This window comes from Taeniopygia guttata, chromosome 1, assembly GCF_048771995.1.
Source record: "Taeniopygia guttata chromosome 1, bTaeGut7.mat, whole genome shotgun sequence".
Taxonomy (NCBI): Eukaryota; Metazoa; Chordata; class Aves; order Passeriformes; family Estrildidae; genus Taeniopygia; species Taeniopygia guttata.
The window spans coordinates 4,805,491-4,824,424 of record NC_133024.1 but is presented as its reverse complement, the minus strand read 5'-3'; the positions used below and the strand labels follow the sequence as shown (position 1 = coordinate 4,824,424).

Sequence of the window (18,934 nt, the reverse complement as noted above, 5' to 3'; positions counted from 1 at the left end):
GGGGGCGCGCATGCGCGGGGGGCCGGGTCTGCGTGTGGGTTGTGTGTTTGTGTGTGTGTGTGTGTGTGTGTGTGTTTGTGTGTGTGTTTGTGTGTCCATTACGTGCGTGTTACCCCGTGCGTGTGTCTGTGTCTGTGTGTGTGTGTCCATTACATGCGTGTTACCCCATGTGTTTGTGTGGGTATGTGCTAAGCACGTGTGTCCATTACATGCGTGTTACCCTGTGTGTGTGTCCATTACATGCCTGTTATCCTGTGTGTGTGTGTGTGTGTGTGTCCATTACGTGTGTGTTACCCCGTGTGTGTGTGTGTGTGTCTGTCTGTCTATTACGTGCGTGTTACCCCGTGTGCGTGTATGTATGTATGTATGTATGTGTGTTAAGCACATGTGTCAATTACGTTGTGTGTGTATGTATGTGTGTTAAGCGCCTGTGTCCATTACGTGTGTGTTACACTGTGTGTGTGTGTGCGCACTAAGAACATGTGTCCATTATGTGTGTGTTACCCCGTGTGTGTGTTTGTGTGGGTATGTGCTAAGCATGTGTGTCCATTACATGCGTGTTACCCTGTGTGTGTGTGTCCATTACATGCCTGTTATCCTGTGTGTGTGTGTCCATTACGTGTGTGTTACCCCGTGTGTGTGTGTGTGTGTGTGTCTGTCTGTCTGTTACGTGCGTGTTACCCCGTGTGCGTGTATGTATGTATGTATGTGTGTTAAGCACTTGTGTCAATTACGTGTGTGTGTATGTATGTGTGTTAATCACCTGTGTCCATTACGTGTGTGTTACGCTGTGTGTGAGTGTGTGTCTGCACTAAGCACATGTGTCCATTATGTGCGTGTTACCCCGTGTGTGTGTTTGTGTCTGTGTGTGCTAAGCACGTGTCCATTACATGTGTGTTACCCTCTGTGTGTGTCCATTACATGCCTGTTATCCTGTGTGTGTGTGTGTCCATTACATGTGTGCTGCCCTGTGTGTGTTAAGCACGTGTGTCCATTACATGTGTGTTACCCTCTGTGTGTGTGTCCATTACATGCCTGTTATCCTGTGTGTGTGTGTGTGTCCATTACATGTGTGCTACCCCGTGTGTGTGTCAAGCACGTGTGTGTGTCCATTACCCCCTGTGTGTTGCACATGTGTCCATTACGTGTGTGTTGCCCCGTGTGCGTGTGTGTGCTAAGCATGTGTGCCCATTACGTGCGTGGCTGTGTTACACCGTGTGTGTTTCACCGTGTTACGCCGTTCCTCTTACAGCCTGTGTGTGTTTTATGGCATGTATGTATTTGTTACACCATGCATGCAACGTACACAACATGTGTGTGTTACAGCACACGTGTGTTGCACCATGCATGTGATGCCACGGGCTCGTGTGTGATGCCAAGTGTGTGTGCACATGGTACAGCGTGCATGTGTTACACCATGGCCACCCCAAAACCCAGCTTTTTTTTTTTTCTGATCATTTGTGGCTAAATTTCCCTTAGTTTCCCTCTCTGAGGAAACTCACAGAGGGGTGAAAGGAGTGGAGCAGGGCAGGGCTCAAGTGCCTTCGCCTGGAGCTCCATGTTTATATATGCTACACTATATATAAAAACAGGCATGGGATGGACATCGAGTTCATAATGGTGTTCTCTTATTTTCTTTTGTTTGGCTCTAGGAGGATGCTGTTACTCTGCAGCCTGATGGATAATCCCACACAGAATCACTGAATCAATTAGGTTGGAAAAGACTTCTGCAATCACTGAGTCCAGCCTATGACGGATCATAAACATCTCCAGGGATGATGACTCTACCACCTCCCTTTGCAGACCCTTCCAATATCTAATCACCCTTTCTGTGAAAAAAATTCCTCCTGATGTACAATCTAAACCTTCCCTGGCACAGCTTAAGACCCTGTCTTCTCATCCTGTTGCTGGTTGCTTGGGAGAAGAGGTTAATCCCCACCTGGCTAAAACTCCTTTCAGGTAGTCAAAGAAGTAATGGTAAAAGCCACAAGCTTTTTAAGTAATGAAATAATTAGATAGAGGTTGTACTGGTCAGAAGCCATTATTAAGTAAAAATAAAATAAAGCTTAGGAAAAAAAACAGGATACAGAAAACTGGATGGTAGGAAGTAGGTAAGAGCTCCCTCACCAAATATATCCTGTTTAAAAGCAGGTGGAGCACTGACTAACTTTCTAACAGTTTCTAACATTACACATATACACATAATATTCATTGTAATATTTGCAAAAAGCCAATAATAAAATATGCATTTTTCACAAATATTATATGTGTAATGTTAGAAAGTTATGCTGTATTAATTCTCTTAAGTAGTGTGTTAAATACAGTTTTAGGTTCCAACATAATGTTAAAATAGAGACTATGTATGTGGGGGGAGTTTTTTATTTTAGGGATGAGATACTCGCTTCAAGGAACATCTAAATCTTCCAGAGGAGAGGAATTTATGGTTTTCTTATCAGAAGAAGCTAATTTCTTCAGGCCTTGCTCAGACTCGAAAACGCCTTGGGGATTAAAAGAAACAGTTGACATACAAGAGACAGAGTTCTTGTTTTAAATAGAATGTGTGTATAACCATGAAGGATATATGAATATGCAACAGGCTATTGCTTTTAAAGTTATTCCTTTGTTCACAAGGGATGCTTTTCATGACTTAGTGTCCAAGAGCATCCAGACTTCCATAATTCTTTGCTTTTTATTGTCTTGTAATTGTCCTAACTCTAAACTTTATTACTCTAATTGTATTATTAATTTTATAACCATTTTATGATTATTAAACTTTTAAAATTTTAAAAACCAAGTGATTGGCGTTTTTCCACAATATTCATTGTAACATTTGTGAAAAGCCAATCATAAAACATACATTTTTCAGAGAAATCTTCAGGAAAACAAATTATAATGGCTGTAACATCCAAACCAGCAGCCAGTCTCTGACCCTGGCGGTGCTGGGACTGCTGTACCCGGGGGAACAGAGGCACCTCGGAGCGGCTGTAGGTGCGGGATTTATTTCCTTATTGTTCCCTACAGGCGGTTCGCTACAGCCGCCGCGTCCGCTTTAAGTTAGAAAACTGCTGACAGCCAAATGGCGTTTGCACTACGGGAGTGATGTTCTCCCCTGTCACATTTTGTTTTAGGAGCGGTGGCCAGCTGTTAATTCCTACAATTCTGGGGTACGCGGCCAGCTGTTAATTCCTACAGTTCTGCTTTCGAACCTTGGCAACCCAGGCAGACAACGCGCAACGTGTTTTGTCCCCTCCGGCTGCCCGTATCCGCCGAGCCACGGTGGGCGCAGCTTCCCACGCGTCAAGAAACACCGACAGAACTATCATTCCCAGCATGCTCCTTGACGCCGCGCATGCGCACTGCCCACTCGAGCGCTCATCTTGGCAGCAGTTTCTTCCAGCTCCTCACGGCTGAAGGGCGGCACGAACTACAATTCCTAGCGTGCCCCGCGGCGCCCGCGCGTGCGCAGCGCTCTCGTCCGCCATCTTGGCCCGAGTAAACGCCACCGCCGCCGCCGCCGCCACCAAACAAACCCGAGGCCGGCGCTGGCGGACGGCGGGGGGCGGCTGCCGCGGAGCCTTCGATGTACTGGGCACGGCCGGGCAGGTGGGTCCTGCTCCCCGCCTCAGTGAGAGGGGCAGCTCCGTTTCCGGGACGGCGGGGACCCGCCGCCCCCTTACGGGCCCAGCGCAGCGCCCCGGGCCCCGCATCGCGCTGCTCGCCGGCGCGGCCGATGCGGGGAAGCAGCCGCCGCCCGTTCCCTCTCCCTCTCTCTCTCTTTCCCCAGTCCCGGCAGGGAACGCCTCTGGCTCCGGGAAGTCCCCGGGAAGGGCGGGCGGGGAGTGCCCGGGTGGCGGCTGCCTCTGGGCGCCCTTGTGGGAGACCCTCCCCCCATGCAGCCCCGAGGGGCTGGAAGCTGCGGCGGCGTCAGGGCTTTTGTTCCTTCCACCTTTCCCACCTTTCCCCACCCCCGCTGCCCGCCACAAGCCCCGCTTGCCCAACTCGCCTCCGGCTGCTCTTTTTTCCTTTATTATCCTCGCCGCATCGGGGACATGCGCCCTCTCTCCCCGCCACCCACGGAATCTCTCCGCGTTGAGATAGAGGTGTTCTCGTATTTGGCTTTTTTTTTGGGGGGGGGGGCTGGTGTTGGTATGTGGAGAGCAAATTTTCACACCCGATGTTTTTGCTGTCCTGTCATAGAATATAGGCTGGCGCAAAACGCATTCTCCGGGGGGAAGGGGAGCGTGCGGTTCGCCGGAAGAATTCTTTTAATGAGTACTCTGCATAGAGAGAGGGAGGAGACTTAAACATCATTTCGGAGAGCGTTTCAGCCTGAAAAAAATAGGCTTCAGAAGGGGATAGACACTCTGTAAAAAGGATTGGGTGATGCATTTGATCTAGAGAGTATAGGAAGTCCATGCACTTGTGAAACTACCGAATTCCTTCATGCCACTGAAAAGATTGGGGCGGGAATGGGAGCGAATATGTCGGTGGAGTTGTGAGCAGGCTGAGGAGTTTGCATTAATCAGCTTGGGAAATCACTAAATTATGGGCTTGAGCGTTTATATTCGTTTTCCAGCGAGGCTGAGCTCTGTGGCAGCACAGACACAAGGGAAGGATGCCTGTGGTGTGGCCTACTCTTCTGGACCTCAGCAGGGATGAGTGCAAGAGGATCCTTCGCAAACTGGGTACAGTAAGATACAATTTGTGGATCTGTATTTTGCCCTTTTAAGATTTGCTTTCATGCTGCTTGCATGAAATATTTTAAAATGTCTGCAGGCAACTGCAAGTAATTTCCTGCGTTTTTCATGTGTCATTGGTTTGACAGCACTGGCTTAAAGTTATGTTTGGCTGACACTCTCAGCCCTAGCAATATGAGTAGAGAAGAATTGTTTTGATTTGGTAGAATCTCTCTTGGATGTCCTAGTTGCCGTGTTGCAGGGCTGTGTTTTTCTGTCACTATTAACATACAGCAAATTTTTTTCTGTAAAAAGAGAACCTTTGGAGTTGTTTTCTTTTTTTTTTTCTGTTTTGTTGTGATTTTGGTCCCCCCCCCTCCCCTCAATTCTGTATTAGACACCTTTTTGTACACCAAAAAAAACATAGTGAAATCCTGGTTTAACTGTCATTGCAGGGATGAATCAAGTATTGAAGATATTATTGTGAAGAAATAAAATAAAACAGGATTTAAAAAAATGCTGTTAGTGATTTGCAGTTACACAGGTTGTCAGGCAAGTGGGAAGATGATGTCCTCACTCAACTGCCATAACCACACTAGTCTTTTTCATTGTTTCAAATGTAGCTCAGTATTTGAGGCCCCTGCCCAAGGGATAGACACTGGAAGGTATTTCTGTGCTGTGTCCTTGTAGATCTAAGTATATGAGGAGAGCTGCTTCTGTGTTTTGGAAAGTAATAAAAACATTTGCTCTTTACTCGCTTACTTGTTTTTGACTACTGCAGGGGAGAGAATCCTTAGTTAAACTTTTGATCTGATCCAGCACAGTTGGTTTTGAGTTCTTATGGCTGAATTTGTGAAATTAAAGGTTTGGGGTTTTGCCAGTTAAATTATACTAGATGGGAAAAGAAAAAAGCTTTATATTTTTGAGAGTTTCTTCTGAGGACCATAATCTAGGAGATGATGTCAAGAAGAAAGTTGAGGCTCCCTCTAACTTCCTGTGACTGTCAAGTGACAGCTTTTCTTGTTCTCATTTTGTTTTGACTGCTAAGACACGGTGTGCTGTGTTTGTTAACTGTCCCAAGGTGGAGCTATCCACTTTATTTTTTGAGAGCTGAGAATTTATCTTCCCTCCCTTTTCCCTTTTTATTTCATTCCTTGGGAATATGAGATATGCATGCTGTTGAAACAGTGATGCAGATGGTGCACACAACATTGCAACAAGCTGTACTATATGTTAAGATGACAACCCTAAGTCTTGAGCAAGGCTCAAGAAGTACAGAAACTAGGAGAAAGTGTAGAGTACCAAAAGCTTTTGACCAGATATGTGCTACTGAGTTTCATTAACGCAGCTGTGCTGGCTGGAATCCTGGAAAAACAAAAAAACTTTCACCCGAGCTAACAGTGGTGTGCTGGCAGAACCTTGCTAGTGCAGCTGAGCCAAACAGAACTGCAGCTACACCTCGTTCAATGACATAAACTAGGCTGACAGGAAGGAAAAAAAAATTCAAAAAGAATTATTTTTGGTTTGCTGGCATGAGCTGTGTCCCGACAAGGGGGCACTGCCAGCATGGTAAGGCTGAGGCACTGCCTCTATGAGCTGAGAGGAGACACACCACGGGACTGGAAGCTGAAGGAGCACAGGCAGTGGGAACAATTGCTGTGTGGCTGTCACATGCAGCAAGAGCCATCTACTTTAGAGAATCCTGCTTTTCCAGCTCACAGCCTGACATGTAATTTGGCTAACAGTACACCAGTAGTGGGAGTACTCTGTGAGGAGTGAAGCAGGGGTGTAGGTGAGGCTCAAATGCATCTAGAAGTATGCAGGACCTGGTGTTGATTGTGGTTTATTACTGAACGAGGTGATGATCCCAGCATCTAACACTAGCAATAATGATATTTACTTGCCAAACTCATTTTAGCTTTTTCATGTCTTTTGTGTTGCTATATAATCACAAAGGGGAGGAAGTTACAGCTGTTTTGTTATCCTTACTAGCTTCCAAAAGACCAGAATGTGCATTTTTACAGCTATAGTATAAAGGCTCTTTATTTAAAATGCAAAAGGAAAAAAAAAGTTTAGCCTTGATAAATAATTCCATGGTTGCATCTGAGAATTACTTTAAGTTGTTAACAGAGGAAAATAAATAGTACTGTAAATATTGTAACATGATTGTCTAAATAAATGTTGATATTAGTAATAACCATTGCATTAATTAGTGAATGTTTTATAACTGAAGCTGTAAACGCTTATGTAGGTCACTCAGCATGCCTGTGCAGGCTGCATAGTTAACCAAAATTACTCTGCTTTTTGTTTTATCTACTTAATCACGACAGGAGAGCAGAATTTCTTTTCAGTATAATTCCTTGATTTAATTTATAAATTGGCTCTTTGGAATCTTAAACAGAAAGCTTTTCAGAAAAGCATCAGTCTTTTCTTTTGCAGCGAACTTCAGCAATGTTGGGTTTTAGCCTGCACTTTTTATTCTTGGTTTTGGGTAACCAGGATCTGTTGTGGGGTTGTTTGGGTTGGCTGCTGAAATGGAGGTGTCAAATGAAAGGCACCTGTGTCAGGATCAAGAGAATTTTTGTTTTGGGTTTCCCTAAACAGTGTGAAGCTGAGAATAGCAAGTCATTCTTTGCCAAATTAGCAGGCTTCATTATTTGCATTAGATGTATCTTCACCCTGTCTAGTATGACAACATTCAAAAATATCAGTAGCTTTTTACTTTCAAATTTTTTTAAGTGCTGGTGGCGTGGCATCTCAGTCACCTGGAATTACACACTTCTAGTAAATCAGTGTTGTATTTTTGTGAGTTAGTCTTTGTGGTAGTTCTGTGTTTAAGAATAGCTGGATTGTTTATTTTGTGTTGAGCAGGTTTAATTCACATTGTCTTGCATTTCTTTCAGATTCAAGCAATTGTACCATAGCAAGTAAATAGGCATAAAAGATTATGATCATATTTAACAAACTAGAGCTGATGTCGTCCATGCTGATTAGGGAAAGGCATTCCAAGAAAACCAGTTGCTCTTTTGATAGTGTATTTCTTTTCTAAGCCAAGCTTTTCCATAGAACTCGTTATAATGATATGTGTGAAGAGAATTCTGAACTACTCTCCAAACAGTTTCTTCAAGCTTTTTGGCAGAATTGTCAGGTCAGAGAGAGCTTGACACATTCATCTGGGTTTGTAAACTGGATAATCCTCTGTGATGAGTCAATTGTTTCATAGAAATGTTTTATGGGGCAGAGTAATTGACTGAGAGAGTTCCAAATCATCAATCTCTTTTGAAATAGCACTAAATAATTGAAAGACATGTTACTTTTAATGATTTTGAAAATTATTAGAATAACCTCAATAATATAGAAAACAACATTTTCCCCCCCTTTGTTGTGAGCATTAAATAGAAATATTATTCACTCTAATTCTTCAGAACTGGAGGCCTATGCAGGTGTCATCAGTGCCTTACGTGCACAGGGAGACCTTACAAAAGAGAAGAAGGATCTTCTTGGAGAACTCTCTAAAGTGCTTAGGTAACCCTGATCTTTTCAAACTAAGAACTGTCATCTTTTTTCTTTTAAGGTGTTACATGCTTTTTCTTTCACCAGGATCACAACATAAATCTGAATTTGGAGAAGTAATTCTCCATGTTGCCGAGGTTTCATTCCTGTTCTCCTTGGAGTTCTTAATAAGGAAAACAAGCATTCTTCAGTGGTAGAAGCATTACTAGTTTGTTGGTACTTTTTGGGATACTGAATGTTAAAAGGGTTACAGTCAGGTCATGACTGTACACTGGCTTGTGGTTTTGTCAAGGTAAAACACCAAGGTTTTGAACCCAAGGTACCTCAAGAAAGAATGCTGTGTGGCCTGTGTGAACTTTTCTGCCATATCATTTAAATGTATTGAACTCATTACGAGGTTGGATTCTAGCTGTTTTTCAAGGATACCCTGTGAACAGTAATGTTCTTTTCATTCTTCAGTAATATTTTTGAGAAATAATACAATTCATTCTCTGTGACAACAAGGGTTAAGTGATAGTCTCTTAAATGTAAAGTCATGTTCCCTTTCTTCTCTTAGATAAATTATTCATAAGTTTAATTTTAGCTGGAATTTTTAGATGAACATTTGTGTCTTCCTCTGATTAAAATATATTGCTTTATTGTTTTTTAATAGTATTTCAACAGAGCGACATCGTGCTGAAGTTCGGAGAGCAGTAAATGATGAACGACTAACAACGATTGCACACAAGTAAGTTCCAAGTAATTTTGTCACTGATATCCAAGAGTACCTTTGGGAAATCCATTATGCCTTAACTGAATGGTAGAATTTTGAGGATTGATGGTGGTTTAAAGAACCAGTAGTTAAAACACTCTATGGATGAAGGAATTACTGTATTAGATATACAGGGACCTAGAAACAGTTATTTAGTACCATTACATTTTGGATCCAAGGCTATCCCATTCACTGTACAAGTATCATGTAAGAAACAGACCATTCTGTAAGATAGACCAGAATAAACAGAGAATTGAGAAAATAGAAATGCTCCTAAGTAGGATGAACATGTTTGCTTTTGTTTGTTTTGCTTTTGGTTTTATTTTAATCAGTTTGGAAAGGCTGTATTAAGAGGAAAGAGAAAACTACATAGCAGAGATAAAGAGAGGGAAAGAGGTGGCAGATTAGTGGAAAACAGTGTATCAGCATAGAAAGGAAAAAATGGTCAGAGTAGAAAAAGCTGCAGCAAGCCGATGACATCAGTGTCCACCACTTTCAGTGATGCAGCTGCTGTGCTGGCATCAGCTGGGCTGGTTCCTCCTTGTATTTGCTTTCACAAGCTCCATATGATTATGAAAGGTGGAGGAGCAGTAGACCAAGTGGTTATATATTTTTGATAATTACTTAATAGTCTTACTGTGGAGCTGCATTGTAGGTGACTGTATTTTTTTTCTTATTCTGTGTTGCAGCTGTTGACTTTTTTTTTTTTTTTTTACTCTTGTAGCTTTAATGTTGTGAGGAGGAAGGAAAGGAAGTAATATGAATAGCAAGACACTTGGAGTTAGCAATTGTTTGATCCAAGTCTAGGTAAAATCAGCCTACTGGTTTAGTGCTGTAGAAAGAATTTTAAGTTTTAATTTTCAAGTTTAAAGATTTAGAAGTATGCTGTTCACCAAACAAAACCCACTGAAAAGCATGTAGTTGTCAAATCAGGATTCTTTTCCTGAATCAAGTTTTCCTTTCAAGTAGTACTTCTAGTCTTAGGATTTTGCAGAACATGAATAGTTTGTCCTGAGGTGTTGCACTTCAATGAAATATTATAATCCAGATAAAGGTGCAGTTTTGAAGTGCTGTTTTTCTTTATTTTTCCTATGGTGGTTCCTTATGAGTGACGGTTGGTAATATAGTATTTGACTTACATAATTCTCTTAATTCATTAGGAAAGCCTACTTTGCTAGCTTTTGTACCCTTTATTTTTTGTTTTTAAAATGTATCTTATGTAGCTCTTTTTATACAATATGCATATGTATGAGGAATGCTGAAGCATATCAAGATTTAAGAACAGAGCAGATATACTCTGCATTTAACAGAATACTTTGTAGTACCTCTTGTTGCAGCTTGCTGGAAATATTTCATGTGAGAAGTTGTTTTTAGAATATATTAATACATTAAATGGGTTGATTTGCTTAAAAACATTACAACATTGAAAAATAATTTGCCATTTTGGTTTTGCTGGTTTGACAAATGACTCATATAAAACAGTCAAAAGTATTTCTCCATCTAGATAACAGTGTTTTTATGAAACATTCTAGTGTGAGTGTAAGTTCTAAGGTTAAGAGCAAACTAGAGCAGAAGACACCTTTCTGTTTAGAAAGATGCTTAGGGAGTATTTAAATAATCTCATGTTCTGTCACCTTGTTTGGGACTATTTTAATAAGCATCAGAAGCTCTTCAGGTAAAACAAAACTTGCCTTTGAAGCTGAGAGTTTTTCCCTGTAACGTAGTCCATTTCAATTGTCTTTTATGATATCTGTTTGGTTTCTTGGTATTTTCGTAATCCAGAAGTAGGGAGCACAGCAACTGTACCTGAATAGTAGGTAGAGTAGTGGAGGGTTTGAGTATGGCATTCACACACCTCTGGCCCTTGAACAGCTCTGTAAAACAAAACAACAAAAGAAGAGTCAACTCTTCAATTTAAAATGGGAGGGTTTTTATATCAGGTGACAAAAATGCAAGGGCTTTCATCAAAGAAAGTTGAGTATTAGTGCTCTAGTATGCCTTAAACTGCCTTTTAGACTTGCACTATTGCAAAAATATACTCAAATAGGATACTGAGTATTTTGAAACTCATCAAAATGCTTACAGAACATGCATTTCTGTTTAGTATGTCTGGGCCCAACAGCTCTTCCGAGTGGTCCATAGAAGGGCGTCGACTGGTGCCGCTGATGCCACGGCTTGTTCCACAAACAGCTTTCACTGTGACCGCGAATGCTGTTGCCAATGCAGCCATTCAGCACAACGCCTCTCTTCCAGTTCCTGCAGAAACTGGAAACAAAGAAGGTGAGAGAAAGATAGGATTCTGCTGCAATCTATGGGAATGTGAAAGCAACGTTGCAATAGAAACTGGTGTCTTAGATTTTAAGTGTTAAATATTAAAGATAATTTTTTGAGGCCAGGTTGGACGGGGCTTGGAGCAACCCAGTCTAGTGGAAGGTGTCCCTGGTGATGGCAGGGTGTTGGAACTAGGTGAGCTTTAAAGTTCCTTCCAACCCAAACCATTCTGTGAACCTATTAAAAAAAATCCAAACTTTCTTACCAAACATTATTCACAGAAATATAAAATACCCCTTTTTAAAATATACCTTTGTGGTATCTGCAGCATTAATCTAACTGCTTTGTGTTACTGACACTCTAGCAACTGAAATATAAAAAGAACCCAGTTTGTCAGGAAATGACATTCACTGATTAATTTCTTCAGCTCTGTAAGCTTTAAAAACTTGAACTAATGGCTAGATTTTGTAAAGTTTTATAAGTGGTGAAAGCTGCTTCAGAATGTTTTGTTTTAAGAATGCAAGTAGATTTTGGTGAAAATCAAGAAAATACCTCTGGGTTTTTTTCTTCAGGTTAAATGTACTATAGGAACAAGTATAAAGGTTGCTTTCTGCTTTCCCTATGCTTTTTAAATAATGGTAGTACACATTCCAACTAGCTTGGCTCAGCAGGCTTGAATTAGGCTTCATACAACTGGAGAACATATAGCACTTCTTGAAACAAGCTGTTTTATCCTGGTTTTGTGAGAAGTACTGTATCATTGTGTTATTACTTAAAAGCAGTGGTTTAAAAAAGCTGATCAGCACAATCAGTTTTTCACTACTGAAAGAATATTTTGGTTTTTTCAACTGATGTACTGTTGAGGCAATAATACTTTTCTATCGATTACTAGTCTAGATGTGATCACTTACAGAAAAGCCAAAAGATCAACATATTGAGTTAATGCTAAAATTAAAATAAATTATAAAGTAAAACAAAGATTAATACAAAAAATTCACATTGGCAGCACAGATTATTGGGGATGGGAGGATGGGAGTTTAGATTTTTTTGTTGTCTTTGAAGACCATTAATCTCATGGCCATGCTTAGCTCAAACTGGGGAGTATTCCGCAGTAACAGGACTGCAGAGGTGCAGAGATAATGACCCAGTAAGTCTTTGGGTTCCATTTCAGTTGTAAAAATAGTGATAGAATAATGGGATTCTGCACTTCAGTTATATGGAAGGTGTCTTTTCTCCTCTTCAGTGGTGGTTTGCTATTCCTACACAAGTACCACTTCAACCCCAACATCTACCCCTGTTCCAAGTGGCAGTGTAGCAACAGTGAAGTCCCCCAGACCTGCCAGTCCGGCCTCCAATGTAGTCGTCTTGCCAAGTGGAAGTACTGTTTACGTCAAAAGTAAGTGACACTAGCAACTAATTAACAAAAGGGAAAGAAAGGGAGAACATGGCTGAAGCATAGGCAGCACTAAACACCTCAACGCTGGTCAAGTCATTTAAGGCCTTTGTGCCTTCATTTCGTCTAGAGAATGAGTTTATTACTTCCTTTTTTCAGATAGATAGTGTTCAGGATAAATCCACTCACTTCAAAATCCTGCAAGGAGCACTAAAACTATAAGGACAACAAGTGAAAAATATTTTGAAAATTAAATATAGACATTTCTGTATACCAGTGAACTTCTGATCCATCTTTTTGGGAACTAATGCATAGTAGTCACTTAGTTGAATTAGAAAAGGTCCCTCTTCTCCACTTTCACAGTTGACATAGAATTTTTTTATTTTTGGATGCAGTTTGGCAGGGGTTTATGCATATGTACTATGTCTGGCCATTTTGTGATTTACCTGGAAGTCATTCTTAGTGAAGCTTGTGTTCCTTGGCAACTGTGAAAACTTCATACTAATTCCTAACAGAGACCCATCTTCATGTAATTAAATCTGGAAATCCAGGACATAGAATCTAGAAACTGACTTTTTTCTTGAGAGAGTGTATGTGTCCCCATCTTTGTTTAGCTAGGAAGTCAGCTAGTTCTAAAAGCAGATTATGTTCTCATATATATGCCCTCATCATGGGTAGTTTTATTTTACTATTGAAATGTTTTCTTCGGTTCTTATTTGATTCTATCAAAACAACTAGTAAAGATTAATAGTAGATAAATGCTATTTACAAGTAGATAAATGCTATTTTTATGCTTGCTGTGTATACCTTAAATATTAAAAAAAATATTTAATTATTAAAAATTATTATCTTTATGCTATATGTGTCCATCTGTAGAAGCTTCTGGCTAATTAGAAATTACACTTAGTACATAAATACTTGCAAAAAAACATTGTTAATGGCTCTGTCAACTCATGAAACCCATTACATTGAGGTTTTTAATTTTTCTGATATATGCACTAATCACTTGGGTTTAGTTTGAAGATTCAGGGGAAAACATTCTTAATATCTTAAAATTTTAATGTAGATTTTATTGAATTACTGCATGGTAACGAGTATCAAACAAGTCTAGACACATGATACAGGGATGTTCATTTTCATTGGCTGTCCCTAGATTTAATTTTTTTTCCCTACTTCTTGTGCTTCATTTTGTTGTTATTGTTTTTATTGACTTTTTTTTTAAGGAATTGTGTGTCTTTCAAAGTATGTTACGTCGGTCACATTGATTTTAACAAACCTGCTTAGGGGCAGATTTGGGAGATCTGAGTTACAGTCAGGACTTTGCCACTGGTCTGTGGTGTAACCTCTTTTAAGTCACAGTCTGATTGAGCCATTAACCTTTCCATGGCTCTGCTTCCTTACTTACCAAGTGTAACAGTCAAAGCTGTATTGCCTTTTAACTAAATGTCTGTGGAAAACTTTGTACAGCAATTTCTGACATGAAATCATAAGAATAATATTCTTGCAAAACTCCAGCCATGAAAACAGGAGAAGTGAGCTGTCCTTAACATAAAATAATGCTCTGCTAGTTTAATGTTACTTTCTTATGGCTTGGTTGATGGGTTTTTTTGTGCATAAGGACCACAAACAAAGTTCTCTTTTGGTGCCCCACCAAAACAACAATTACGTCCTAACATGCTTAGCTGCATGTGGATTTTGGATTTAAATGGATTTTGAGATTTTTAAATGACTGCACACATTCAATATGATTAGTGCACTCATAGCTGCAATTTTCTATAGTGCACTCACAGTAATACTTAGAAGCCTGTCCATAATAAACCTTAAAGTTATGTAATCAAACCTCTGCTTTATGGAGGGAGGTCACCATTAGGCTTATTCAGGGGCATAGAGTAAATTATTGATTAGAATATTTTGGTTGATTGAGAATAGGATAAAATACATTGATTTGAAATCTGGTTTTATAGATCTAGATTTCACTTGTACTGCTACAGCCAACTAAAGCTATGTTTTTGAAGTTTGCTTGTCCTCCCAAGTTCAGTTTCCTGTCTCTGTAGATACAGCTGTCAGCCTTTGGACACATACCTGCAAATGAGCTGCTACTCCTGCTGAGAGAGAATACCATTTTTCCAAAATTGCCTGTTGTGGTGCTGGACAGTTTCTTGTCCTTGTTAGTTCTTGCATCTTCACTTTTTGAATGCCAGAATATTAATTTTAATTAGAGGTTGGCTATAATTAGATCTTGGCCCTAATTAGAGATTGACTACCAGCCACATTTGCTGTATCAAAGCAAGACTGCTTTTTGCTGTGATGGTGTTCTTGGTCTTTAAGCTCCAGGCACATGGAACAAGATTTTCAATCATCTTTTGCATAGGCAGGATCGGTTCAGCTTCTTTCTGATTGTTTTTCTTTTTAAATACTTTGACACAGGTTAGCATGGTAAACATAAATAACAGGGTTACAGATTTGTTAAGGTTGGAAGAGACCTTCAAGATTATCTAGTCCAACCATCAACCCAGCACCATCATTATCACCCCTAAACCACATCCCCAAGTGTGTCATTCAGATACCTCCTGAACACTTCCAGACTGTTGTCTCCCCAGCCAGCTTATTCCTATGCCTGACTACTCTTTCAGTGAGGTTTTTTTTTTTCCCTAATATCTAATCTGGACGTCCCCTGGCACAATTTGACACTATTTCCTATTGTCCTGTCTACCTGGGAGAAGAGCTCAGCCTCCATCTGGCTACACCCTCCTGTCAGGGAGTTGTTGAGAGCAAGAATGTCCCCCAACCTCCTTTTCTCCAGTCTGATCCCCCCCAGCTTCCTCAGCTGCTCCTGCTGCTCCAGACCCTTCCCCAGCTCTGTACCCTTCTCTGGAAGGTCTGGAAAGTCTCTGGAAGCGCTCCAGCACCTCAGTGTCTCTCTTGTTAGGAGGTGCCTGGAAGCTGACCCCAGGACTGGAGGTACTTCAGGAGATCCCAGCACAGGGAATGGTCACTGCTCTGGTCCTGCTGCCACACCAGTGCTGATACAGGCCAGGTGCCATTGTCCTTGCCCACCTGGGCACACCTGGCTCATATCCAGATGGATATTGGCCAGCATCCCTTCCTGCCTGGCCACCCTTAAGCCACTCTGCCCCCAGCCTGTACCTCTGCATGAGATGGTTGTGATCCAAGGGCAGGACCTGGCACTTGGCCTTGTTGAATCTCAGCCTATGGAACCAGCTTGTTCAGATCCTTCTGTAGAGCTTTCCTGCCTTCAATGCTACCAAGTAGCTGTGAGGTCTGCAAAGTTATTAACCTGCGCCTTTCCATAATTTATGAATCTGTTGCCTACTTTTGCAAGTTTCATTTTGATTTAAGATCCATTTATCATGCTGTTATCCTTTCCTCAGCTGAATATTGCAGCAGGTTTTTTTTCTATGTGTGCAGTATATGATTGTGAGGAAGAAAACTGTTTTGAGCCTGGACTTCTATTGTTTTTATTATTGTGTGTTAGGTGCCATTTTGTATCTGTTGCACAAAATGCACCAAAGAAGGCAAAAGCTGATGAAGTGAGGATTGACTTTCACAGTTAAACTATATAATAAAAAAAATTAATTATATCTCAAGATGTTGTATTAAGGTGAAAGGCAGAAGGGTACTGTAGGGGTAAACATGACATGAAAGTAGGTGCAAAGGCTGAAGTCTAAGGAAACTAAAGGGGCATAAACTTTAATAGTCCAGTTGCTGTAAACAAAACCACCACCAAAAAAACCCTGAAGTAGTGTAAAAGTTTAAACTAAAATGTGTGTGGCATGATCCCAATCCCTTTGTGTGTGTAGCTTCACTAGTCAAACTTCTGTAGACAGACTGAGAGCCCTGTACTGGCTCTTATGTTCTTTTAATCTCTCATATTAAATGAAGTCACCCAGTAACTGAGTAGCTTGGGTTTTGAGTGATTTGTCCCTGATTCATGGCAATGAGTGTGGCCCATATCGAGGACTAAGAGCATCTGAGGTGTGATACAGCTTGGTTGTGACCATAAGATGTAATTTATCCTTTATTTCTTTTTATCTTACTTGAAAGAGGGTGTAAGACTTAAAAGGGATGTAGTGTTTCAGAAAGCACTGAGATCTGCAGACATGGGAAACATAATTTAGAGAAAGTATTTCTTTTCCAGGTGTCAGCTGCTCAGATGACGATGAAAAGCCCCGCAAAAGACGGCGAACAAATTCTTCTAGTTCTTCCCCTGTTCTCCTGAAAGAAGTCCCGAAGGCAGTGACTCCTGTCACTAAAACTATCACAGTGCCTGTAAGTGGGAGCCCCAAAATGAGTAATATAATGCAGAGCATTGCCAACTCCTTACCACCACACATGTCGCCTGTGAAAATAACCTTCACTAAGCCCTCAACACAGACAACAAACACCACAACACAGAAGGTATGTGGGGGAAGCTGCCAAATGTTACTTTATTCTGGTTTTATCAATTAATGAGATGTGATGTTTGACTCTTCCTTTCTATGAACTGACTAGCTGTTTTTTAAGGATTGCACTTGGGATAAGGTAATCCCTCTTTAAAACAAACAAAGGGAAAACCAAACTCTTGTATGAATTTAGTTCACCTGTGTGTGAAAGGACCTGGATTGACAGCCGTGGAGACTGAAGCCCTCTTTTTATCCACAGAACAGGTACAGCACAGGCAGCGGGAGTGCAAGCTTCCCCCAGACTGCCCCACCAATGTGCCTCAACCCTGACCTGAAGGGACCACTTCTAGGGATGAGAGGGGATTCAGTCTCCATGCTCATTCAATTCTTGGCCTGTCTGGTGAGACTGCCAACAAGGTTACCAGTTAGTACCATTTGTGGTGTTGGGTTTTGTGATATGGACACTAGTCCACTGAGAACTGGATCACATAGGCCACTGAACAGCCTTCAGATGGTAACAACTGTTGGTCAAAGGTAATCTTTCTTATTTCTATTTTCCTTATTTATAATTACTCTTTGCAGTAGTAGACTTCCAGGAGAGGTGGCATGGGTTTTCCCTTGCCAAGCCTTTTATCTAGAAAATAGTTTTTGGGATCTATAACGCTTATTCTTGGAGCTGGTCAAAGTCCAGGGGCTGTATTTTCCTTTCAGTACTAGTGTGCCATTTCTCATTCTACATTAGCAGTGTTACAGTGGTCAAAATCAGTTGCATTATTTCAGCTTCGTGTGCCTAGCTTTCACCACAATGCAAAGGGTAGAAGAGGTTTTCCTTGTTTGAATTTTGTACTGGACTTAGATTTTTAAGTGCCTAATCTATAGCATGACTATATTGCCATTCTTTAGGAGGCATTTCAGTTGTGTCTATTTTTCTATTTTCAAGATTTTAAAAAAATGAATGGTTCAGACCAAGTTCATTCTTGGTACAGTTATCTAATACAGCAGACTTCAGGGAGAGGCAGGGTCTCCATGTAATTAATTTTGCCTCAATACCAACAGACTTATGCTAGGCTGGCCACTAACAAGCATTTTTTCCAACGGTGAGAGTTTGACTATTGAGCTCAAACCTTTGCATGGTATTTGTCTTACTAGTCTTCTTAATTGCTTTATGACTCTTTTCAGATTAGCAGAGTTCCCATGTCTTGATTTTTGGAAACCTCAAAACCAAGATTAACTGAAGTAATGTGTGATAAAGATCTTGGCTTTCTGACCTCTTCCCACTCCAGGGAAGATTCTTTCATTTGATTCACTGTTCTTTAACAATGTCCTTAATCAAATTTCATCTCTGAATACACAAGTGTATTAAAGAAATCCATGTATGAGCATAAATCATCAAATTAAATTCAGTGCAGCAAGTCCACAGCTACTACAGGACTTAACCTATCCATCCTGTTGAAGATGAGGGTTATAATTTATGCAGGAATAATTTTTTGCCTTAAACATGTGTAGGGTTGTATTAAGTATGGGTGTTACATATCATGGAAGTTAAAGATGGAGTGTACTAAGCCTCCACAAGAGTGGACTGTTGATAGGACCCTTCCTGCAGTTATGCCTCTCCACTTGTTCTGACATGGAAATTTTAGAGTCCACTTTGCATTCTATTATTTGACTATTTTACTAATCTGCAATGACAGGAAAATCAGTGCTTGTTTTGTTAGGCAGCCAGAGTAGCATTTGTATCTGAACTTGTCACAGTGCCCTCTTTCGTTGGATTCAGAGATTCCAAAATATATAACTGGATTATTTTGATGGGAGAAATCCCCTTCAGTAGTTTTAAATTAAAAGTTAGTCTTGTTCATTCATATCCAACAGGACATTTCCAATTTGAGTGTAAGTTGTTATATGTGAATGAAATTCTTTGTTTCTGCAT

At 40.7% G+C, this 18,934-nt stretch overlaps 1 protein-coding gene across 17 annotated transcripts in view; it reads left to right on the top strand.

The window, feature by feature from the left end:
• Nucleotides 1-3,462: 3,462 nt before the first annotated feature.
• EMSY (EMSY transcriptional repressor, BRCA2 interacting) overlaps nt 3,463-18,934 on the top strand; it is a 41,102-nt gene continuing 25,630 nt past the window's right edge. For 11 of the 17 annotated variants that reach the window (XM_030258401.4, XM_030258288.4, XM_030258016.4 and 8 more), the window contains exons 1-7: nt 3,463-3,603; nt 4,577-4,685; nt 8,102-8,201; nt 8,842-8,916; nt 11,045-11,220; nt 12,455-12,607; nt 16,764-17,023. In XM_030258401.4, coding sequence (XP_030114261.4) covers nt 4,616-4,685; nt 8,102-8,201; nt 8,842-8,916; nt 11,045-11,220; nt 12,455-12,607; nt 16,764-17,023 — 834 coding nt within the window. In that variant the 5' untranslated portion in view covers nt 3,463-3,603; nt 4,577-4,615. Of the gene's footprint in view, nt 3,604-4,576; nt 4,691-8,101; nt 8,202-8,841; nt 8,917-11,044; nt 11,221-12,454; nt 12,608-16,763; nt 17,024-18,934 lie in introns of those variants that run through there. The other 6 variants (XM_030258635.4, XM_041721507.2, XM_030258460.4 and 3 more) reach the window with 4 other exon arrangements.